Source organism: Carassius auratus, chromosome 25, assembly GCF_003368295.1.
Source record: "Carassius auratus strain Wakin chromosome 25, ASM336829v1, whole genome shotgun sequence".
Classification (NCBI taxonomy): domain Eukaryota; kingdom Metazoa; phylum Chordata; class Actinopteri; order Cypriniformes; family Cyprinidae; genus Carassius; species Carassius auratus.
In genome coordinates this window covers 12,715,096-12,740,655 of record NC_039267.1, presented here as the reverse complement: position 1 = coordinate 12,740,655, position 25,560 = coordinate 12,715,096, and the positions used below count along the sequence as shown (strand labels likewise).

General features: G+C 38.3%; 1 protein-coding gene across 9 annotated transcripts in view; it reads left to right on the top strand.

Annotated features, from left to right (window-relative positions):
• The window catches only part of LOC113043381 (calcineurin-binding protein cabin-1), a 91,026-nt gene that overhangs the window by 46,296 nt on the left and 19,170 nt on the right, over nt 1–25,560 (top strand). For all 9 annotated transcript variants that reach the window (XM_026202724.1, XM_026202723.1, XM_026202722.1 and 6 more), the window contains 4 exons: nt 9,392–9,555; nt 9,802–9,898; nt 11,039–11,752; nt 24,662–24,736. In XM_026202724.1, coding sequence (XP_026058509.1) covers nt 9,392–9,555; nt 9,802–9,898; nt 11,039–11,752; nt 24,662–24,736 — 1,050 coding nt within the window. The remainder of the gene's footprint in view (nt 1–9,391; nt 9,556–9,801; nt 9,899–11,038; nt 11,753–24,661; nt 24,737–25,560) is intronic.

Sequence of the window (25,560 nt, the reverse complement as noted above, 5' to 3'; positions counted from 1 at the left end):
TGACAGAATTTTCATTTTTGGGTAAACTACTCCTTTAAGTGTAGAATTAATGTTATGAAATAAAGTGCAAATTAAAATATAAATAAATAAAACCTTAAAAGTGTCTCTGGGAAGTATTTAAGAAGTGTAAATAATATTAAAGAAAGTGTCCCAACTTTTTTGGAATAGGGTTGTACATCAAATAATAATAAAAATATATATATATTTTATTTTATTATACTACTACTACTACTACTACTAATAATAATAATAATACCAATAAAAATACATTGGGAGTAAAGCTAAATAATAACAATTCATAATAAAAATGTATAATTATACATTTAATTGATAAAAAAGTTTATGCAAAGCCACAGTTCCAAGATTAAGCTATATTATGAGAGTTTCAGTTTCAAGAACCATAGCTGCAATAGTCACTTTTTTTTATTTTTTATAAAGTGTTTCTATATGTTTTTATGAATTGTGGTTAGGTTAAAACCTTAGTCCTATGTTCAAAAAATAATATTATTTAAATGAGAAATGTATTAATAAATTTTCTCGGTTGTGTTCCATTTGATTGACTTTAATGTACATGCTCTATGAAGCTATCGAGGTTTAATGACAACAGCCATATTTAATCGTTCACTGTTATGACAAGCTGCATTGGCAAATGGGAATGCTTGAATTATACGAATATAACCGTGAAATGTAAATGATGTCTTGCTGAAAAAACTCCAATCACACTGTCAAAGTGCTTTTGACAACCAAATTAACTTTTAGTAGTAGTACATTTTTAATTTAAAGTCAGTTCTTCATCGTCCAGCTCAGTTCAGTTCTCATCCAACGTGTCTGTGCAGTCAAGTTGATATTATTGCCAAATATTAAGGTCCCACAATTGAGCAAGACAAAAGGCTAGGTACCCAAACTCCATCGGTGACCGAAATGAAGAAAAAAAAAAACTTTGGGAGAAACCAGACTCAGTCGAAGAGGCCAGTTCTCCTCTGGCCAGACGAACCAGCATGGTGTGCTTAAGTTTGAGGCTGTAACACAAATCAGACTGTGGACTGGCATCACTCAGAACACCCATCCAGTCAATTGACTATTTTCACTATTGATCAGTTGTTGCATGCAAGTAATTTTTATTTGCACCATTGTAGAAGGATTGTGAAATGGAGAGGAAACACAGGATATGCTGCATATTTTGTTGCATCATGAATCATGTTGTCATTTCCTGTTGTTCCTCTTTGAGAACGGTAGAGGGGGAATCTTTGCCTTTGTTTGTGTGTGACTGAGTGATATGGGTCAGGCTGCTCTAGTTTGCTCTGGGTTCTGGCAGTATTTGTTGGCCTAAGCCTTAAACGCATCACAAAAACACAAACAGTTTCTCTCCCATGTCCACACACACTCAAGCATATGTGCTTGCATATGTAGACGCCCACTCTCCTGTTCTCACTGGACCACCGGCCCGAGCCACAGACTAGCTGTCTGGATCATGTTCAGTTGTCTTCAGTGCTTGCAGCATCACACTTATAACTAAGAAACCTTTTACTAATTTATTTATTTTAATTTAACTTCACTTCCTGTCTAGCTTTCTTTAGATGTCTACAATTTTTGACATTTCAGTCGTAGCAAGCTCCTGTGGTTCACATGTAGAGATACGGTCAGCACGATTTGCATCTTGACTTTCCTTTTAGCAGCATGAGGCTGGAAATGCTGTGTGTGTGTGTGTGTGTGTGTTGTCGCGGTGGAAAAGCACAAAGGCTGACAGAGGGAAAAGGGGAAATGAGAGCTGTGTGAGAGAGAAACACCTCTGCACTCTCTGTGTCTGAGTGACTGCAACATTAACATTTCTCCAGCTTCTCGTGGCTCATCTTGTCTCGTTTCCTCTCTTCTTGTCTCATCTCTTTTCACTTTTTCTTGCTCCTCTTTTCTCTTCTCGTCTCCTCTTTTCTCTAAACTCTTCTCTTCTCACGTAGTTTCTCCTGTCGCCTCTTGTTTTTTTTGTCTCATCTTGTCATCGTTCTTTTTCTTATTTTCTCTTCTCATGTCTCACCAGGTCTTCTACTTGTCTCAGATCTTGTCTTTTTTATTCTCTAATCTCGCTGTCTCTCTTGTTCTCGTCTGTCTGTCTTCTCTTTCCTATTTTCCTCTCGTCCCCCTCCCTTATTCTTTTCTCGTGGCACCTTGCCTCAACTAGTCTCATCTTTTCTTATCCGTCCTTGTCTCTTTTTTTGACCTCTTCTCTTGCCCTCTTACTGTCTCGTCTCTTTTCTTCCCTCCTCTACTGTCTCACTTCTTTTCTTCTGGTCTCAGTTTGTCTCTTTTCTTTTCTTCTCTTTTATTTGTCTAAATCTTGATGTCTGTCATCTTATATAATTTCTATTTTTTGACTCTTCTCCCTCTGTCTCTTCTTTTGTCTTCGCTTCTTTTTTACTCTCATGCTGTCTCATATCTTCTCGTTTTGTCTCATGTTGTCTCATGCTTTTACTCTTGTTTCTCCTCATCTCGTCTTCCCTCACCTTCTTTTCTTCTTGTATCCAGTCTCTCCTCTTCTCGTCTCTCCTCTTCTCTTTTAGTGTCCCACTGTCCCCTGTATTGGACTCTGATTCATCACTTATCTTTCTTGTTTCTCTATTCTTGTCTCGCTCTCCTCACCTCCTCTCTTTTCTTAGTCTCTTCTTAAAGCATCTCATTTCTTGTTTGTTCTGTTCTCTTCTCATCTTTTCGTATCTCTTCTGTCTTCTAATCCCTCACCTCGTCTCCTCTAATCTTTGTGTTTGTGTTCATATACACCTCATTCTCCCTCTGCCCCACACTAACATCCTGTTGCATGTTTTCCGTCTCCTGTCGTTCACCCCACTCTCTCTCTCTCTGTGTGTTTCTGTGGGTGTGCACTGTTGGGCTGAGAAACAGAGTCCGTCTCTGATTGGCTGGCTGGGTTCTGAAGGGGCCGTCTCTCAGTCTGTGTACAGAGAAGGAGCAAGAGCACGGGGAGGGAGGGAGAGAGAGCACGAGCGAGCGCGCTGGGGTCAGAGCAGAGAAGAGAAGCGTGGGCGTTTTGTTTTGTGATGGCAGGGTTGGAAAGAGAGGATCGCAAGCACTCGTCTGTTTGAGGCACACTCGTTCAGCCGTCTCTCCTTATCTCCTCCCTCCCGCACACGTGCAGCCCACTCCCTCGAGCCTGGACTTCAGTTCGTCTTCTCTCGCTGGAACATTTAAGAATATCAAAACATCCCATTTACTCTCACACTTCATACAGGCAGAGCGCGGAGTAGCTCTCCTCGGTGATGGTGAGTTTCTTCCTTCTGCTTTTCCCGTTTGGATTCCTTTCCTTCTGAATAAAAAGTGTGAAGGTAAAAGTGTCCGTTTGCTCGTATTTGAGATTAGGATTTGGTGGAAAGAGCCTGCGGTAGGTGGGAGAGCAGTGTGTGAGAGTTCAAGGAGTAGAGCAAGAGGAAGAAAGTGAGCGTTTGAGAGCGTTGACTCTTGTCACGCGTGACGCAGGTAATAGTTAGCTAGTGCTCTCGCCGGAGTCCTGCGTTTCGTCAGTGCTAACAGCAGTTATGACCAGAGGTGGAATGATGATGCAGTGGATGTGTCTGAAAACTGTGAACCTCCTTCCTCCTTGTTCCACTTTGGCTAGCAGTTCTGGAGTACAGATGCTTCTGTAAGATGCTCTAATTCATGCTTGACACTTTTAAAGCAGGTGAAGTTGGGTGTCTAGGGGGAATCCCTGAGGTTAAGTTACACACGTATTTGATGTGTTCTTGTTTCGCTTAGTCAAACATGTTGAATCTAAACTGCGTACCAGAAAAATCTTGCAGCGTTCTTGAAATCTCCACAGTGCAGCTTCTTCTGTTGGTTTCCACTGCTCATATTGAAGGCAGCTGAGAAAGTGTGTGTGTGTGTATGCTTTTTTTTATTTTTTGAAGCATCTGTACGTGCTTCACATGGTGAGGGAAGCCCTGAGTCTGCTGGGCTCAATTCAATGATTTTGCTGTCAGATTATATTGATCGCATTAGGAGCAGCTGTAGGCCTGAAACAGACATGACAGCTTGCTCTTCTTTCACTGGTCAGCGAGTTTAGACTGCTCATGGTAAATTTGTATGCTTTGGGACCTCTTTTATGAGTAGTCATTTACGTAATTTGTGTCATTGTACATCATCTGAAAACTTCAGGAGCTTATTTAGTTGAAGTCAAAAAGTTGTTTTTCTCATAATGTGCTGATCAGAAGCAGATGGTTGGCTGGATTCATTCTTGATAGTCATCAGGAAGTTTTTTTGGTTTCTATGTAAGCATTGTTTTTATCGTTTCCCTCTGTTTTTAATGGCTAAACTCATTTGATTATGGCTATTATTTATTTCTTGACATTTGGAGTAAAAAGAAATGGAGAATGAACGAGGCTCTTTGTGTATCAAATTCCTGAGTACTTACCTATAATACATAACCTTTCGAAAGGCACATACCATTCACTCCCATAATGTCTCCTCTTTTTGCAAACGGTCTTGTCAGCCTGTGGCGCAGGTTCTCACTGACACAGAAAGCCACACTGATACCAATTTTTGTGGAAAGTGGGGACATCCCATAGGCGTTATGGTTTTTATACTGTAAAAACTGTATATTCTATGGCCCTACACCAACCCTACACCTAACCCTAACCCTCACACGAAACTTTGTGCATTTTTACTTTCTCAAAAAAACTCATTCTGTATGATTTATAAGCGTTTTGAAAAATTGGGACATGGGTTATGTCCTCCCTCTCCTTTACCTGTGTCATACCCATGTCATTATACAGAGTTGTGTCCTGATATGTCACATAAACATGCCCACATATTTACAAAAATACATCTGGGAAGTTTGTGTGAATTGGGAATCACATTTAGATAAATTTAAATTAAATTTAAATAAACATTTAAATAAAGCCAAGGTAACATTCATTTCACATACAGCACACGGTGAAAATGACATAAATATGACAGTGGGTAAATGCATAAAGCGCAGCATAATTGAAATCACATTTAAAGTTTAAAGCATTCAATTCACACGTGATCATGCTCGATACACACTTCACAAGATCTCACAGCTGGATCCGACCAAGTTTGCAAGGTTGGTGAAATTAAATATTGGTCATTCACAGATTTGTTTAAATGAAAATAAATGCGAATATGCATAATGCTGATGGCAAACGAGAAAGTATTATAATGTTTGCCTTTCTATTACTAATAATATAAAAGCAATCGTTACAATACATTTTGTATACATTAATTCCTTTGTTAACCATTCTATTTTATTATTAGACAGACTTCTATTTGTATTAGACTGAACTGTTAACAACGATAGTAAACGAGAGAGAGTGTGAGCACTGTGTGCGCTCAGGGGTGCCTTTCTCAGCGCTGTCAAAATAAAAGTCCTCGAACACATCAGCCAAGCAGAAAAACTTATCGGCCGATATATCGTCCTTGGCAATATATGGGTTGACCACTATTCACGTTACGTTTACACTGTTAATGCATGCACCTTCTAAAACACTGCTCAGAATAGTATCAGCTGAACAGAAGTCAGATAATTTGCTTGCTAGTGTTAGTTAGCATTGAAGCTGAACAAATAGTTCACCAGAGGACTACTTTGATGCATGTTTTCTTCTCATAAAACTAAGCACAATACATTTTTAAAGGACGTCTAATTTGCAAATACAGGCATATTTAAATTCTGAGTTTATTTACAGAGAAATCATGATATTTGATTTGTAAACTATTTTATTTTAGTTTATAAAAAAGTGTATTTAGTCTATAAAACATAAAAATTTTTTATAAAAAAAAAAAAAAAAGGGAAAAACTATGAACATTACTTGACTGGACAATATTATTATTGAGGTAAACCCCACAGTTATGAGACAAAGCCACATCTTGTAAAGATGCTGATGAGAAGTACAGTTGCTGCAGTGCAGGAATGACTGAGCTCGTGTGTGTAATCTGACTGTAAAGCTGTGTTATTTGGTCTGTAGCACAGCGGTTCGAGGGTCCTGTGCCAGAGACCTGTATAATAGCATTCCACCCACTTATCCTTCTGGACACGCCTCCTTCCCATATCTATCCATCAGGATACACTCCCTCCTTTCTCTTTCCTGTATCCATCCATCTACTGTGTGCTGCTGAAGGGGCTTTGGGTAATCCCTGCAGTGAAAGGGCAAAAGCATTCTCTCTCTCTCTCTCTCTCTCTCCCATACACACACACACACACAAACACAGAGAGACTCATTCTTGGCAGCTTCTCTCTATTGACTGCTGTTTCATATCTAAAACTTTATGTTATGGCATTAGCCACTGATGGTGACCTGTGAGAGTCTGATGTTTATTATTCTGATGTTTATTATTCATGTTTATTATTATGTTCAAATGCTATTTATTTGGCCATTAAGAAGTGCAGTTTGCATAACATGAAACTCTTATTTAAAACCTTTATTCAAAACAGTGTTCGAATGATTTGTCTTACAATTATTTGTTTTTAATCGAATTACGATTTGTGTTAAACCCCCATAAACATTCACAGGATTTCCATGTAACTTTAATATATTACATTTCATATGTTAAAATGTTTTGAAAATGAAAAAAATTGAAAGCACATTTCACAAATAATTACAATCTGTAGAGTTAAAGTGAAAATTTCAAGTAAAAAGACTAAAATAGTATTTTCTTGTAAAACATAATCAAAAACAACTTCCAAAAAATGAGCTTTGTTCATTTTGTTCAATCCATCCTCCAGCTATTTGTTTTTCATTAGCCTATCATCTTCTTCTCTTATTCCTTCTGGATTGGTTCATTCACTCTGCTCTTAATTTGATGACTAGCAGCTGCAGATCGTTCTGCATGCAAGTAAACATCCAGGTTTCCGGAAACATCCAACATACTGATTAGCATTTCTTTCTGTTTCACATTCTCTCTTTTCTCGCTCCTGCATATTTTAGTTCTCCCTTACATCCACTTCCACAGTTTCCACATGCAGCAGTAACATTATCTTCATTTTCTGGAATGTCCCAATGTCCATACATGGGTGTCTGCCTGGCCAAACTGAAGCAGTGCCCTTTTTTAGGGCAGTGAGAAAGATTTAAAATTGAATATTTGCTAGAGAAACGGGTACACAACTTACAGGTCTGCATGGTTATAGCTTTCTGTTTGAAAACAGACTATTGGCCCCAACATTTTTGTTTACTCAGAAGTTCTGGAGACACGGCCACAGCACTGAAGGATGAAGCGCTCATGACTAGAGTACAGATGCAAATGCTTGGCCAGTCTTGTTCATCCATATATGACAAAATGATATTCTTTGTATGATATATGATATATATATAATGGTATCAATGTTAAAAATATTATACATTTCTTTTCATGATTCTTTGATGAATAGAAAGTTCAAAAGAACAGCGTTTATTTGAAATATAACTTTTTTTAAATTATACTTTTCTTTACTGTCCTTTTTAATACATTTTTTTGTGTCAGGTATCTTCTTTCTTTCTTTCTTTTTTTCTTTCCCAAACTTTTGAATAGTAGGTTTTTTTGTTTCCAAAAATATTAAGAAGCAAAAACTATTTTCAATAATGATAATAATTAGAATTTGTATAAATGAATATTTATTAATTATTAATAACTGAGCACAAATAATAATTGACAATATTTAAGCAGCAAATCAGCATGTATTTAAATTTATTTCTGAAGGATCATGTTACAGTGACTACGTTTACATGCAGCCAATAACCCGTTCAAAACTGGGATATTAGCAATAACCCGTCCATGTAAACACCGGCAAAAACCCGGATATGCTCATATCCCGGTTTTTAAAAACCGGGATATTATACCTGGGGTACCCCTTTTCTAATCCGAATATTTGGTCTTGTAAACGCGTTTCGGCATATCCCCATCAAAATGTGTGTTCTGCGCATGTTCTATTTGCAAGGAATCTTGGTCTTTTGAGTCTTTGGATACAGGAAGAAGAATCAGAAATGACGCATATTGCGTATTACGTCCATACGCTAACCGTGCGTTGCTGGTTACATCGGGATATTGGCGACTCATTACACATTCCATGTATACATGAGTAACTCTCTCTGCTCACGCATGTAAACGGGTTATCCCGAATGTTTCAGAAACCCAAATAGTGACCTTAACCCGACCATAACCCGAATTTTAACAGCTTGTAAACGTAGTCACTGAAGACTGGAGTAATGATGCTGACAATTCACCTCTGGAGAATAAATTCATTAAAAAATAAAACATTTTTTTTAAAAATGGTAATTATGTTTCCCAATATTACATTTTTACTCTGTTTTTATCAAATAAATGCAGCCTTGGTGAGCATAGAAAACTTCTTTCACACATTAATTTTTTTTTTATTATTCCAGACTTGACTGTCAGTGTATAAACGATGATTATCTTTTTGGCTGATGTCATGAACTCTCTGACTTTATTCTGGTAATTAAACCAATTCTTAAAAATTAAATCAAGCCCTGCCCAACATTTCTTTTTAAAGATTCAGATTATAGAAGTAAAATGTGTTTCAAACACCATTTCACATTGGCTTTAACATGTACTCTTGAGTTACTGTGATATAAAGTGATATTTTCTGGTAAGATTCTCTTCAAACTGTTGCTCCACCATGACGGCAGTGCGGTAGTTGATCTTACAGAGAAGACGGGAAAATGTCTGCTCTCGCACGCATGCAGTCGTCCTGTGCTATCAATTCTTTCACACTGCTATGCCACGTGAAATCGAGCTTGCGTAACTAGAAGTGTCTGCATAGAGTATGTTCTCTTGCCGTCTTCATTAGTTTGCCATCTCTATTGACTGTCAATAGCTCCGTTTAGTCTGCTGTTCTCCAGCCAGATACACTTCACATTAAACAAGCCGACCGGAGGGTAAGACGAACAGCTCGAGATGAAGCATCCAATCTCCAGAGAGAGTGGGTTAAGGCAGATTTCTCATCAGTGGGCAGATTTTCTTCATGGCCGGAGACCAACACATCAAGAGCCAAGAGCAGATGGCCTTACAACAATAACATTTCTCCACCATTTTCTCCTCGTCTCTACCACCTCTCTCATTTTTACCTTCTCCTATGAGCTCTAGACTGTCCGAAGTCATCCACTCATTATTTTCTGCATGTTTACCTTTGTGAATGTTAATAGACTTGCCTGGAGGTTTGTTTTGTTCAATCAGAGATGTTCAAGAATTGTGTGTGATTGGCCCTTATGTATTTTTTGGAGTACCTCAGCAGTGGCCTCGGTAACATCAGTTTTTCTGTGGAGATGCTGGCTTGTTTGGCAGAAGGAGCCAGATCTGACTGCTGAAAGCTGTCCTGATGCCGTTCATGCAGACGAACTCCTCTTCTCTCTGCTAATGGCTCTCTCCTTCTCTTCCTCAGGGCATCTGGCGTATTCCAGTAGATGAGATCGATCGTCCTGGCAGTTTTGCATCTCATATGAACCGATCCATCGTGTTGTTGCTGGATGTTCTGTCTCAACTGAAGGATCACCACACTTTATTTAAAATCTCCCTCATGCTTCAGAGAACCCCTGATCAGGGAAAGTAAGAGATTGCAAATATTTGGTTCATCTGATTGAATGTGCATTGTAATTTAGTGATGCTACATGCTTGTGAACTGTCCGGTTACGCTTGTCTTGCATGTTTCTTGTGAATGTTGTCTTCTCTTTGAAAATGTATAGCACCTCGTACAGTTATTGTCCGAGTTTGTTTTCCTTTTTTGTAAATATGAAACATATGGCATGAAGCATTTAAATGCAAGGACATATATCTTTTTATTTTGTGTTATAGGAAGTACTTGCGAGATGTGGACCGACAAATTTTGGCCAAGCAAGCATTTTTCTTCACTGTAAAAGTGCTGGAAGACAATCTGGATAACCTCACAGGGGTATGAAAACTACATTCTCTTTTTTTTTTTTTTAGCGAAGGGAACATGCGATGCTCACTTCACGGATGTGATTTTTTCTAAAGCAAAGTTGGGGTTGATTTCCACTTCACATACAAATATACTGTAAGTAGAATAGGCTTATTAAATGTGTTTTTATTTTAATGTAATAAAAAATATTTGTCATCATTGGTAGAAATATTATTTAAGGCGGTAGTGTAAGCTAAGCTAAGTTTAGTTTGAAAAAGTTTAATACTAAACAAAACACAGTTAGACGGTAAAAATAAAGATATTTATTTGCGACAACTGGTGGAGTGCCGAATGCTGCACGCACACACATCGTTGTCAAGGTAACTTTTGATCAGTCATTCCCTTCGTCAAGGGACTTCCAGAAGCTTTTATAAGACTGTAATTTCCTGCACAGTTCAAAGAACACACTTCAGGGGCTCTGCCCTTCAGCGAGAGTAAGGCACGAGGATGCTCACTTCCATTTTCCACTTTTTGTTTTGTCTGTGTTTTTATAAGGATTTGTTTTTGTGGGGGGGGTTTTGTTTGTTTTTGAAGATTTTATTTTTGCTTATTTTGTTTTTCTTTTTTTCTTTTCTTTTTGTTTTTTTGTTTTTATAGGATTATACTTTTCTGTGTGTATACAACTCTTCAATGTAACTTATTTTGCTTTATTGTTTTAGAAGTATTTTTTATTATTATTATTATTTGTTTCCTTTTTTTATTATTTTTTATTATTATTATTATTATTATTATTATTATTTATTTCGTTGTTGTTGTATTTTTTAGAATTAGAAACTGATCAGTGGCCTTGGTAGCATGTCTTTCCTATGGAGACATTGCCATGTTTGGGAACGAACAGTCAAGCCAGATCTGACAGCCAAGGATACGCTTCTGTTTGTGCTAACACATTGGTTAATGCCATCCCAACTGCTCGAAGTACAGAGTGTCTGTGCTTCTTTCTGTAGACATTTTACATTGGGAATTAAACATTTAGTGCAAAAATGTTCCTTCCTCACTCCTAGTGTCACAGCCTCTTTAAAGTTTCACTAATCACAATATATTAGCATACGTCTTGTTTTCTGTCAGCAGAATCAAGATTAGCCATTTTTATATATGTGTCATTCTCTTTCTCAGGTAAGTGATCCCTGTAAACTGTCTACCACTTCTATGGGTGAAATGACAAGTGCGGATGTGTCCAACCGGCCCCCTGCTGTGGAGGACCCCAAATGCTCCCACACCACCCAGCCTAAAGCAGGACTCCCCGACACCCATAAGGCTTCAGGAAATGAGACCGGACCTCCTTGTATGCCTCAGCAATGTTCAGCCACTCTTCAGCTCTCCCTGGAGCCTTTAAATCAGGCGACAGGGTCCGCAGTTCACCCCAGAGAAGGTACTTCAGCACTTGTAGAGCCTATGGAGCTTGGCCCGGGATCATGGCCAGGTGCCTCAAAATTCAGAGACCCTCAAACACCTCTTGAAACTGGACCACAGGAGCAGGGGGTGGTTAAATCGGCAGCAGAGGAGGCCGATAAGGTCCCAGAGAGCAGTCGGGCGTCTGAGCTATCGCTGGAGGAGTTAAGCATTAGCTCGAAACAGCAGCAGCTACAGAATCAGATGAACGCAGCTAAAGGAGCACTTAGTATGGTCACGACACCTCTCGCCAGCACTCCTGAGCTGGGACTACAGCAGAGGCCCAGCAGGAAGAGGAAGCTGCTGGATGACGTGGAGTTGGGCAAGACGCTGCTTTTGGATGCGTACAGGGTGTGGCTTCAAGGTCAGAAGGGCATGAGCTATGACCTGAAGCGCATCGAGAAGATCATGTCCGAGACCTACATGCTGATTAAACAGGTGAGAAAAGAAGCAAGAGGGACTTTGGGCTGTGTGATATTGACAAAAAATGAAATACAATTTTTTTGTTCTGGAATTTTGTTGATAATTTGACAAAATTATTTGACATTTGCCACCTCCAGGAGCTTTTTTACTTTTATGATGACCGTTTTTCTAGATTAGATATATGCATTTCTAGCCTAGCCTAGATGTATCATCTTTTGTCAAATTCTTACATTTAGTCAAAAAATTAACTTTGAATCATAAGACACTATAGGCTGGTACTAATAAAATTAAATTATCAACAAAACACATTTTTGCAGTGTTGAAGTGGTGCAAAAGCTGCATCTAGAGCCATATAGAGGTATTGACACTTCAATTACAATCGCATAAATGATTTGGGATTCATTTTTAAAAATATATGAAAAAAAAGTATATCAATTTTTAAATGAAAGGATACTTTAAGCATGAATCTAAAACCGCCAGTAGGTGGCTGCAAATCATTGTCTTAAGCCACTTAACTTACGTGGAAAATACACGGGTAATGTGACCCGTCAATTGTTCCCGGGTCGCTAGATTTGGCCCCTTTCACACTGCCAGTGATTTCCCGGAATGTGCGTGCATTCATACATTTCCCGTAAAGATCCCGTAATGAAGCGTGACATCAGGGTGTGACGTGTAATGTACGAGTCGAAAATGCTAGGCACGTTAACTTTCACTGAAGCAAGCGAACGATCTCAGCTTCAGCATGCAAAGTGAGGAACTAACTGATCTCTGCTTCGTTACAGTTTGCATGTATTTTTTCCTTGCAAATGTTGATCTGCCTTCAAAACACCTGGTAAAAGAGTCGCGCGATAACGTGCGTCATCACTACGACACAGCCTTTACGACATTAGATCTGTCTTTTGTTCACACAGCGCTTGTTCCAGGACTGAACCCGGCAATGTCACTAGGTCCCCAAGACGCAAATACTACTGTGTTTGCATTCACACAGAAGGCGACCCGGCAATGTTCCGGCAATGTTCCGGGTCCAACATGCAGTGTGAAAGGGGGTTTAGTGAGTGAGTCATTGAATCATTCATTCACTGGCTTCATTTCAACAGCTGATTCATTCAGGAACGAATCAAGTGACTATCTTTATGAATAGATCACTGAAACATCGATTCTTTAAAAAATATATTATTCAGGAAAGAAACACTTCTGTTTGTCGCTTGTCTTTGTTTGAAACTATTTTTGTTGACAAAAAATGCAAAATAACTTCCATGCAACATTGTTGAAACAACAGTTTTACTGTTATCGTAGACGATGCATATCACACATCTCTATTAGGACTGGTTGTTACTTTGGCAGTTCTCATTTAAACATAACGTGTTTAGCATGACAGAAGGTTAATATACAATGACAGTGACAGGGAAACCCCACAACTTTTGTTGAACAAAACAGTGATAAAAGCACGGAGAGGATTTATGAGGGGAAGTCCGAAAAGGCTGATACGCCATAGGACGAAACATCTGTCTTGTTGTCAGTCAAACATCTCGGGCAATATTTCCTCTGTGTCAGTCAAGCAAGATAACTTAGAAAATAAAACATAAGTGTTGTTTTTACATATTAAATGTGCCACCACAGTGCTAGGATATGGCTTGTGCTTTTCCAATCTGCGGTTACTAAGGTGTTCTGGGTAATTTTGTTTTTTGTGTGTCTGTGTGTGTGGCCCACGCTCAAGTCTCTGATATTCTAATCTCTACATATGACTCAGGTCCTCCTTCGGATGTAAATCTATTAGACTTATTTACAAGTAGCATAAATGGTGCAGGCTGAATTACCTGCCGTTTAGTACTTAAGGATTTGAACAAAACTCCCTAACCCTCAATATGACCAATAGTAATACTAATGCTTGCCTTAGCAAAAACAAGTAGTAAGTGATTGTTTTAGTCACAAAGCAGGCTGTAAAGAGAGATGCCTATTGCGAGTGAGATAGAGCTATACTATGTTATTATACAGACATTAAGGCATCCCTGGGGAGAGCGAGCAGGAGCCAATTGAATACAAATGGAACTGTGGAAAATTACTGGTGTAGCTAATGATAGTGTAGCACACGAGCTCCATAACATTTGTCATCATAGTGCTGCTGAGTCAAGTGTGCTATTGTATAAGAATTCACCAAGAGCCAATGAGGCCTTAAAGGACCAGCTTTTGGCTTTTTATTTCACACTGAACCTCAAATGACTTTGAATAAATGAATATATTAGTATATTGGACACAGTGCTGCGTAGTAACTGATTACATGTAATCTGGATTCCATACTTGTAATTAGATTATATTACGTTTCAAAATACTCGTAATCAGGCTACGGCTACTTTTTTATAATTCATTGATTCTCCCTTGTTCTTATTTTTAGTCATTTAAAGTTTTCTTTTCTAAAATAGAGTAACACATTTGAAACAATGTAAAAGTTTTTGTCACGTGAAAGTAGCTACCGTATTTTTCGGAGTATAAGTCGCACCTGAGTATAAGTCGCATCAGTCCAAAAATACGTCATGATGAGGAAAAATGTAAAAGTCGCACTGGACTATAAGTCGCATTTATTTAGAACCAAGAACCAAGAGAAACATTACCGTCTCCAGCCGCGAGAGGGCGCTCTATGTTTTCAGTATAGACTACAGGAGCACTGAGCAGCATAGAGCGCCCTCTGGCGGCTGTAGACGGTAATGTTTTCTCTTGGTTCATTTCTCTCGGTTCATGTCAAATTAATTTTGATAAATAAGTCTTACCTGACTATAAGTTGCAGGACCAGCCAAACTATGAAAGAAAGTGCGACTTATAGTCTGGAAAATACGGTAACTATGAATTCAATTCAACCTTTAATAGAAATCTTATATGTAAATAATATTTTTAATGCAAATATGTTAATTACATATTTTTTTATTAATTATATTATATAGCAATAATTTAAATAAATAATACAACAATTTTACATTGGTGCAGTTTTTACTGTTTTAAAAGTAAAAAGTTATACATTAATAAAATTTAATTAACATGGATTCTTTTGACTTGGGCCAGTAGATAGTCATCTAGTACCCATCAAGACTCTGTGAACCACATACCAGTGTGCTGAAAAACCTTCTGTGCCACCTTCATAGTGTCTTTAAGCAGAGAAAGCCTGACAACTCACACTAGAAATGTGTCTTTGTTTAATAATAATAATAAAAAATAATGCTATGCCTCGTTATGCCTTTTCCCCCATCACCATCATCAAGTGTTGGGCTCTGTATTTAATTATGTCAAGGTAAAAAACAAAGTTGCCATTAAAGTGTGTTATTAGTATGAGAGGTTAATGGCTCTAGTGTGGAGTACACACACACGCAAACACAACACTCATCTAGTCCATTATCAGCTTCTACCTCTCTAACAGTGTATCACCTCTCATTTCCTCTGCCTGTGTAATTGCATCTGCTCTCTGTGAGTGTGTGTGTGTGTGTGTTTGTCTCAGTACCTGAGTCTAATTGTAGTGCTTGTCTCTGCATGTGTGTTTATGAATGTTTTTATATGTGTGTATCCTGCAGTTGTTTTGTTATATGAACCATCTAGTTTCCCAGTGAAGAACAAATCTCTGATTGAGATGACAGTGGAAAGGAGAGAGATTTTAATGTGGCCCCTGGACACTGACTCACTGGTCAAATTGGCCCATCTTTACCTCACTGATAGAGGAAAGGTTGTACGTGAAGAATTTAACAATCGGCTTTATGTGGGGCCTACTTACATAATGCATTAACAAGATTGAAGCTTTTTCATGAACTCATTGCAGTGCGTTCTTGAATTTCCTCCTCTGCAGAAGATATGTGTGGCACTAAGAATTTGGCTAAAATGTGGTATCTTGGTAGGCAGCATAATTGAGTTGCCTACATTTTGAACCGGTTTCACACTGGGAGTGTTTTGAAGGGCTATGATAAAGTGCTCCATAGACCACACTCTAGATTTTGTAATAAAGCAGTTATATTCAGTATTGTTAATGAGGGTTACCACAGTTATAAATGCACAGGAAATGTGAACAGTAAACTCAGTCCAAATTGGCAGTGATTGAAATAGAAATAGCATTCTCATGATTTATTCACGTAATTATGTAGGCAGATGTTTTTATCACTGGCTTGCAACAGTCATTAGCATTTATGAATGGTGTTATTGGTGCTATTTCACTTATTGAGCTTCAGTGATGATTCAGTTCTACAAAACACACACACACACACAAAAAGACTTATAGTAAATATTCCATATTAATTAAATGTATGTGTAAAAATGGTTAATTTAAATAGAACATACTATTTTTACCTTTTCCCTCCATCTGTTAATTTAATAGATCTGGAATACACTCGCATACCATGCATCTTCTCTGTTTTGATTTAATGAATATGATGAAAGTGTAACTAAAAAGTATAACTGAAGTGTAACTGCTCTCTATGCATATGTGTGTGTGTGTGTGTGTGTGTGTGTGTGTGTGTGTGTGTGTGTGTGTATATAATGTGTACACACACAGATACATACTAAGGGAGTGACAAGATTTGAAATTTCCCTCTCTTCTGACTAATGTAATCATCCAATCAATGTTTTTAATGAAATATTTGTTGAAATATTGTTTTTCATATTGTGGATTTTTTTTCCTTTGGCTATTGAAGCAAACATTATATTCGTTTTAGTCTCTGTTTACCACTATAGAAATTTATGGTGACTTCTACTTCTAAGAACCCTGGAAATGTGAAAAGGGTTGATAAAAAAAAATGTTTATTTTTTATAGCAGTGAATAAGTTTTGTTCAAAAAAAGTTATAAATACTTAAATGTCTAAATATTTTAAAAACTTGCGAAAAAAAAAAAATTTGAACCATAAATGGTATACTAGACAGCACCCTGGAAGTCCCTCATGAGTTGACAGGATTTACTGGATAATGCAGTTGAGTAGGAACGCCTAATATCAACCAACAGTATAGTAACTAACCAATGTCTGCTGGTTAAACAAATATTGAGTCTTAAGGCGGGCATACACGATGAATTACGAGCCGAGCAGAGTGGCTTACGAGCACTTCCCGACCTCCCGATCGTTTTTAAACATGTCTAAAAAGTTTGTGAGCTATCGGTTTGAATTTGTGCCATTTGTGCGGTTGAACGAGCCGATTTGTTGATTATCTGAAGTTGACCAATCACGAACTAGGAAAACCACAGAAGAAGTAAGAAGAAGACGGCAGCGCCACAGCGAATGTGGACTATTGACCAGGAGGATAAACTCGCTGAAGTCTGAAAGGCCATTTGGTTTACGAAGGCACAGGAATTGTCCTCACAAACCATGTTTACATTGTAATACCTATTTAAGATATTTATAAACCATATACAAGAACACCTACACAGAGTAACAAAACATCCTGGTTTCCTATTGCTGAAAAATAACCTGTACGTGTAGGAAACAGTCACGGCTCGTATCAATATTTTATATGCAGTTATGAGAGAGGGAGAGCAGTTATATTAGGGGCGTTCCATTTGAAGCAGCGCTGCACAGAATGATCACCTGTATGACATCAAAGTACAGCGAGAGCGATTCGAATGCATTAGATGAGTGCTCTCTTATCGCTCTCGCGGTACTTTAATGTCATACAGTGATCCTTCTGTGCGTGCAGCACTGCCTCAAGTCGAACGCGTCTATCAATTTCATGCGATTGCTTCTGGAATTCGCAGGTTGTAAAATCGTGTCGTATATCATCTCGTCTGTACGATTTTCAGATACACTCACTCGTGCCGTGTGCGTGGACATCAGAGTATGTGAGCGGAGCGGAGTGGGAGCGGAGCGTGGAGTGGAGCGGTGTGATTTTGACAGGAGCGAGGAGCGGATTTTTTAAAAGTCGGAGCGTTGTGGTTTTCACTCGCTCCAAGAGCGCTCCACCACCGCTCCATCACGAGTACAATTCATGCCAACGGCCCGTAATATAACTGCATATTTAGCAAGTATTCACATTAAACATATTTAACTATAGCTTGTTACAGATGGATCTCTCAAATCAGAAGGTTACAATGACGACAATAGCCGAGCGGGAAGTTATAGGTTAGTTCTCAAGGAGTTTGTCTGTTCCTTTTACTGAATATTTTCGGGTCGAAGCATGATTTAAACAGTTACAGCACATTCACACACAATCGCTTTCGCAATAATGCATTCAAACAAATGTAATCTTACAGTGTTACTTCATCTGTATCTGATTTTGAATGAGCAGAAATCTGTAAGAAATGCATTGGTCTGTAGATAAAATAAAAATGTACTGTTATTTTCATCACAAACAAAATTTGCACAGAAGAATACAGTAATAATATTAATGCTGACATCCATGTTATTAGTTTGGCATGTGGTAGGAAAAAAAAGTTTGCACACAATAGCCTAAACCACTTTGAAACTCCTGTTATTTTTTATTTTATTTTAATATAGACTACGTTATGAACATAACATTTTAAACATACTGAAATAATTTAGCCACGGAGCGAAGGCGGAGCGGTGTTTCTGGTATCAACGAGCGCGGAGTGGAGCGGGAGCGGGAAATTGTGAACCCGGAGCCGAGCTGGAGCGGTGTGATTATTAAATGCTCTGAGCGCGGAGGGGAAATTGTTGCCACTCCACTCCTCTCACATACTCTGGTGGACATACCATCTTCCGACCATCCGAATTCGTGCCGTGTACGCCCGCCTTTAATAACATGTATTAAAATGTATTAAATTGCATTTCCTCAAAAAAGTTTTTGATGTGGATGAAAATAAGACCAGAGGTCTTTCAGTCAGATTTTAGAAAACACCACGCGACTGAGACTGCACTTCTGAAAGCTTTAAATGATATTCTATTAACTGGTAACGCTGGGGATCATGCTGTGCTAGTGCTTCTAGACTTGAGTTATGTTTGTGACACTGTGGACCATGCTGTGTAGCCATAAAAGGAAATGCTATTGAATGGTTTGTCATATTTCTTCAATCGAAGTTTCAGAGTTAACATTGGTGAACACTCATCTGAGATAGCTTCTTTGTCGTGTGGTGTTCCCCAGGGTTCCTTTCTAGCTACTATTCTGTTTTTATTGTATATGCTCCTATTGGGTGTTATTTTTAGGAAGCATGGTCTGTCATTCCATTATTTTATCAGTTGTATTGAAAAAAAAAAACATATTCTGTCTAGTAAAGTAATTAATGATTTTATTAAATCTATATTGGACTACTGCAACTCATGTTGACATTAGTCAGTCCACCCTATTCCGCTTGCAGATAGTTCAAAATGCAGCTGCAAGGTTTTTAACGTGCACCAAAAAAACACTGGATGCCTGTGCGCTATCGGGTTAACTTAAATTCCTCTTTTAATGCTTAATCATTAAACAGTCTGGCCCCTACTTATCTCTCAGATTTATTGACTGAACATCGGTCACTCTTGTCTCTCTGGTCGTCCAACCAGAAATTATTATGCGTCCCAAAGTCAAGGCTGAAATGCAGCGGTAACCGCACATTCTCCTTAGCTGCCCATATATTGTGGAATAATCTGCCCCTCTGTATTAGATCTGCTACTTTACTATCTTTTTTTAAGTGTTGAAAACTTTTTTTTTTATATAAAAGAGAATTTTCTACTGTACTGTATTTTCCGGACTATAAGTCACACTTTTTTTTATAGTTTGGCTGGTCCTGCGACTTTAGTTAGTTGTGACTTATTTATCAAAATTAATTTGACATGAACCGAGAGAAATGAACCAAGAGAAAACATTACCGTCTACAGCCGCGAGAGGGCGCTCTAGTGCTGCTCAGTGCTCCTGTAGTCTACACTGGGCAGAATAAAGCGCCCTCTTGCGGCTGTAGACGGTAATGTTTTCTCTTGGTTCTTGGTTCTATAAGCGACTTATAGTCCAGTCCATGTTTTTTTCCTCATCATGACGTATTTTTGGACTGATGCGACCTATACTCAGGTGCAACTTATAGTCCGAAAAATACGGCACTTTTTTAATTTATTTATTTTAATTTATTTTTTAAATAGTGATTATTTTGTAATGTCTTATTGAAGTGTTTTAATTGTGCTGCACGTTGGTCACCCCATGGTTGTTTAATAGTGCTATACATTGACACATTATACTTTTTAAGTCTAAGTTTGTAGAAAATGGATGTAAACAGTACCAAATTACTTCATTGGACATCAAAGTCACCAGAAACACTGAATGAGTTTGTGTGTTGTAAACCTACAGCAGCAGTAACTTGTATCAGGAAATCTTTTAGTTCATTTGTCTCATCAACGTATCTGAACTTGGTTAATTCATGTAATGTGATCGTGTTCCATAAAGGTTTTTCCATACTAAATCCACGTCACAAACATACATTTAAGCTCCAGGAAGTCCTGGATTAAGGCTTTTGCAGTAGCTGCAGACCCTGAGATTAAACACCATGAACATCACTCCAGCTCCACCACTGATTTCTCTAGTAATGTGTGCTGCTGCGATGCAGTCATCATAAAGCTGTTGCATGGGCTTATTCTATGCTTATCGTATAGAAGGAATAAACCTGCATCGTGATTTGCATGTTCAGTACGGGGTAGTATGCAATCATTGTGCATTCAAAGTATTATTCCAAGCAGCGTTTCCAACAGAATCTACAGAAATATGCATCTGTTCACGCTTTAGGACTGGTACTAACCACAACCCCTTATGCTAAAGAAAAGGACGGATTTGTGATCGTTCTCCTCTGACCTTTTCAGTTGTAGAAATAATTTAATATAGCTGAATATAGCTAAATGCCAATGCCCATAAGCAAACAGACAGGAAGTCTAAAGGTGCAGTCACATCAGCAAAGTTTTGGCGGCTGAAAGGTCTATGTAGGTCTATGATGCATGAGGCACAGCTCAGACAGAAGTCACTCTCAAACTAATCAGCTGTCTGTCACAGTGGAGAATTAGCATTAACAACTTGATCTTGGTAATGCTAATTCCTGATGATGGGATAAACTGTGAACCATTTTCACAGACTATATGATGAAACATTTCCACAGTTATTAACATTATATATATAAACATTAAGCATTAGCAAAGGCATTGTCATCTCTCTCACTTTTTTCTTCTCTCTCCCACACACTATTAAAAAAGAGAGCACCATGCTCTAACTATCTGACCTAAAACAGACACCAGGGATGCCCAATCTCAGCCGGCTCCTCCGGTTGCCATGACCACAAGCACTCCAGTAGAGGTCTATTTAGGTCATTTTGTTCTGTTACCCGTCATCCTCCGTGAGTCAAAATTGAGAGGATCTAAAAAAAAATCAATAAGAGCTTCAGAACTTGTCTAATCAGCCATATTTTAAAGGGCTAGTTCACCAGAAAAGGAAACACTTGACATAATTTACTGCGTTTCTGAAGCAAAATTATGGTTGGTTTTGTTTATACTGCTTTAAGCTAGCATATTTTCTTTATTTGTGTAAGTTATTGGTGTTTTGTACGGCCAGAACTTTGTTTTGGCTTGTTCATTTTCAGGACTTCATCATAACACCATCTGCACATTTTGGCTTATCATAGCGCTGGTAGCGATTCTTTGTACCTTCTGCATCCTCTCGGGACATCTGCCTGTCTTTGTGTATGTGTGTGTTTACTGCTTTTTATGCCATATTTGTAGATGATCGGATTAAGGTCCTTCATTAGTGTGGGTCTCTTCTTCCAGAAATCATCAACAACTGATTTCTGAGAGCTTTTCTGGCCGGTTACTTGGCTTTCGCACGCACACTGGCTAACGAGTGATAGGACTGTTTATGGGGTTCATTTTTTTGGAGTAGACTTCATGTTCATGAAGCGGAGTGGCCGTTACACATCTGGTGTGCATTATTTTTCTAATAATTCAGTGTCCCAGAGTCAATTATCCCACTTGTACTACAGTTAACACACCTAAAGACATCGATCAGATGATGTATTTAAATGGATTGGTCCGGTTTGTGCACTTATGCTATTGAGAGTAGGATTATTTCTTCTGCATCTCATCCAATGCCAAAACGTCATTTTAAATTTGGTAACGGAGGCTTGAGCCATTGATATTCTAATGCAGTTATTATTACTGCTGGGAACGTTACTTTAAAAAAGTAATTAGTTATAGTTACTCACTACTTGTTCCAAAAAGTAACTGCGTTAGTAACTGAATTACTCTATAATAAAAATAACTAGTTACCAGGGAAAATAACTATTTGCGTTAATGTAAAAAAAAAAAAGTTGCTATATATCAGATAATTTTTTTGTTGTTGCAGTTTTCACAAGTCAGTTGAAATGAGTAGAACAGACAGGTGTTCGTACACAACTTTCAATATTTATTGCACGTCAACAGACAGCAAGAGTTTTATCCTGCACTTCAAGTATTATCTTTGTAAGAAAAGTGTTTTTGGCCACTAGCTTTCTAGATGCGTGTCACACATTACATGTACACATTACATGCACGTTCTTGCCTTTGACCACAATGAATTTGAAGTAGTGCTTATATCTCCAACTTGAAAATGCCAACTTTACATCGGATAGCTACTGACTCGCCATCTATGCTGCGAATCTCTTTGTAGCTGTTGCGTGTGTGTGTGTGTGTGTGTGTGTGTGTGTGTTCGGCGCCGCTGGCGCAGCCGCGTGTGCCGGCATGTGTGTACAAACACTGGCTGTGATTGGCTACCATGAAACACATGACTCTGCCTTAGCCAATCATAATCGCTTATCGTCATTAACCCACCTGCTCACTCGCTGTGTGAGCCAGGGGTGCGTTCGGATTGCATAGTTTATTAAATCAATGCATAGTAACGCACCGCATTTAATGTTCAGTAACGTTAACGGCGTTGTAATGACGGGAAAAGTAATTACCCCTTTACTGAAAAAGTAATGTCGTTACCTAACGCCGTTCTTTTAAACGGCGTTATTACAAACACTGGTTATTATTGAAGTTATTAGAAAGAGATTGAGAGAGACAGATAGACACACACACACAGAGAGAGAGAGAGAGAGCTTGTGTGAATTAGGCTAACTCTTTGTGTCTCTAAACAGTGATGTTATTTCCTCGCTAGTGAGAAATGTCATGTGTAGCCTTTACGTTTCTACACTATATAGGATAACTGGTAAAATCGTGCTGATAACACATTTTTGTGCAAACTGCATGAACGTTAAGTGATATGGAACTGTAATGAGGTCAAGACCTGTCTGGAACTACATTCGCGTGCTTTCCCTGAAAATAATTGCACACCTAAGAACGTTCATCAGCCAATCAGATTCAAGCATTCAACGGCCCGTAGTATAATCATTCTTATGTTGTTCTAAACCCATAAGACTTCAGTTGGTCTTCAAAGCACATCCAGTTTGGTAAAAGGAAGTTCAAACATGCTTGCTCTACATTTGATAACAAATGAAGTCAGTTCTCATCAAATATGGTCGAGTTTCTGTTGACCATATTTGATGTGCTTTATGTATGTGCATTGATCAATGTTTAGATGCGAGACAGAATGATGACAGCATTTTCATACATAAACACTGTTCTTTTGAACTTACGCATCAAAGGATCCTGAAGAAAAACTATCTGAAGTTGACTTATAATTGAATGTTGCTTGCACTAAAATAGTCATAATTTAGTTGTACGTGAACTGTACCTTTTATATGTCGGTGAATGATTCACTGACCTCTTTGCACATGAAATGAGTAACAACGCCTCTGTCGTGTTACTGAATGGACAGTTATATGTGAACGTGGGCAGTGACATTAAAGTGCTCATGGGTCTGGGTGGGCTGGAGTGAGAGATTTGTGTTGTGAATGAGTATGTCTATATCAAGCTCTTTTTTTTAATTGAATTTTCGCATTAAATTTCTGGATTTTCTTATATTATTTTGGAATTACTATAATTACGAGATGACAAGGTGATTCTGCTCTGAACTACATCATCAGACTCCGAAATGATTTATTTATATTCCAAGGCTTATAATGTCCAAAAATGGATCCCTGTGGGCCTTTTGTTGTTTATATGACAGTAGAGAAGGGTCATATATATATGTCGTTATAGCCAAAAAACCTCTCGCTAAGATCTAAGGCTAAAATCACATTACATTGTAACATTATAATCTAAAAACCAAAGCAGTGCTATTTAAACCAGAAGTTAAGTTCACTAAACTAAAAATTAATAGAAAATAAAAAACAAAAGCACAGATGAATTGTATTATATTTTGATTACCCCATTACAATAGTCACTTGATAGTTACTGCTATCATAAAACACACTTTGCCTACTTTTGGGTTTAAAATTCTACGCATGGCACATTTATTATTCAACTAAAAATATTTTAGTAAAATGTATATTTTAGGCGGCACTCGTTCACTGAAGTCTGTGAAGTTTAGTGAAGAATCGCGTACAATAGACTCGTATACTCCTGAAATATTTCCATGACTTACAATTAGAGAATATACCTGTGAAATGTAAGTTTTGCACTGTGGAAAATAACACATTACATAGCACACGTAGCCTCTCTGTCAAGGCAGTATAGCCTCATACCATATCGCTTATAAAAATATATATATATATTGATATATCGTACAAACTCGATGTACCACCCAACCCTACTGTCGAGTATCAAATCTGTACATTAATTCACTAATTATTCTTTTGCAAATTCATTACGAACAAATAAAGTTAACACTGACTAATCAATTGACAGAAATGGACTTCCTTTACATGACATAACAACAGCCCAGGAGAGGACAACGGGCCTTTTATATGATTCAGACTTTCTGAATTATAGTGTGAGTGGTTGTAAGTTATTGTAAACATGACAAGAAACCGCATTAAAACACCTAATATGTGATGGATACAGCTCAAGAGGCTGTTTTTATATAGTTGTCTCTGATTATGATATCTAACTCTTAATGTTATTTCTCATACTTTCTGTCTCTCTGTAGGTGGATGAGGACGTAGCATTGGATCAAGCTGTTAAGTTCTGCCAGTTTCAGATGGCGACGTCGGCACAAAGACAGGTAGGACACAGACTCTCTCTGTCTCACACCGGGAAATAACACGGGCTGCTTTTCCCTCGGGAATGCAAATCCAATATTCTCTCCTCTGCTCACTCTGTTGGAAACACAGCAGACGCTCTGGATGTTTTCACTTTCGGCTGTGGCGCTGCTCCCTTTCTCACTCATTTTAGGTTTCTCTCTCCCCTCCCACACGCACACACTTGTCTCAGCTGTGCCGTTTATGAGAAGCGTTAATTATGCACCTTTTGCCAGTATCCTTCCATCTCTCTCACTGTTCAAATAATAAAAACTTCTGTTGAGCAGCTCAAAGAGAGAAACGGAGGCTTTCTTTGGTAAGGAATACAAACTACTATTAAAGGGGGGGTGAAATGCTCGTTTTCACTCAATATCCTGTTAATCTTGAGTACCTATAGAGTAGTACTGCATCCTTCATATCTCCAAAAAGTCTTTAGTTGTATTATATTCATAAAAGAAAGATGGTCTGTACCGATTTTTCCCGGAAAAACACGACCGGCTGGAGGCATGACGTGTGGGCGGAGCTAAAGAATCACGAGCGCCAGTAGGCTTTTGCGTTGAGAGCGTGTGGGAGCTGTGACATTACCTTGAGGAAAAAAACATCCATAACAAACCATGGCTAACAGTCAGATTCAGCGTATATTTATGATCCAGAATCAGATCCAGAGGCTGTAATTTAACAAGAGCAGCATCAGCAACGACATCTATATGTGGTATGAACTGAAACTGTATATATTTGCTTAGCGGTTTTGGAAAATGACTAAGTTCCACTTTGTCGTCTTTTTTTTTTTTAAGCTGTACATGTGGAA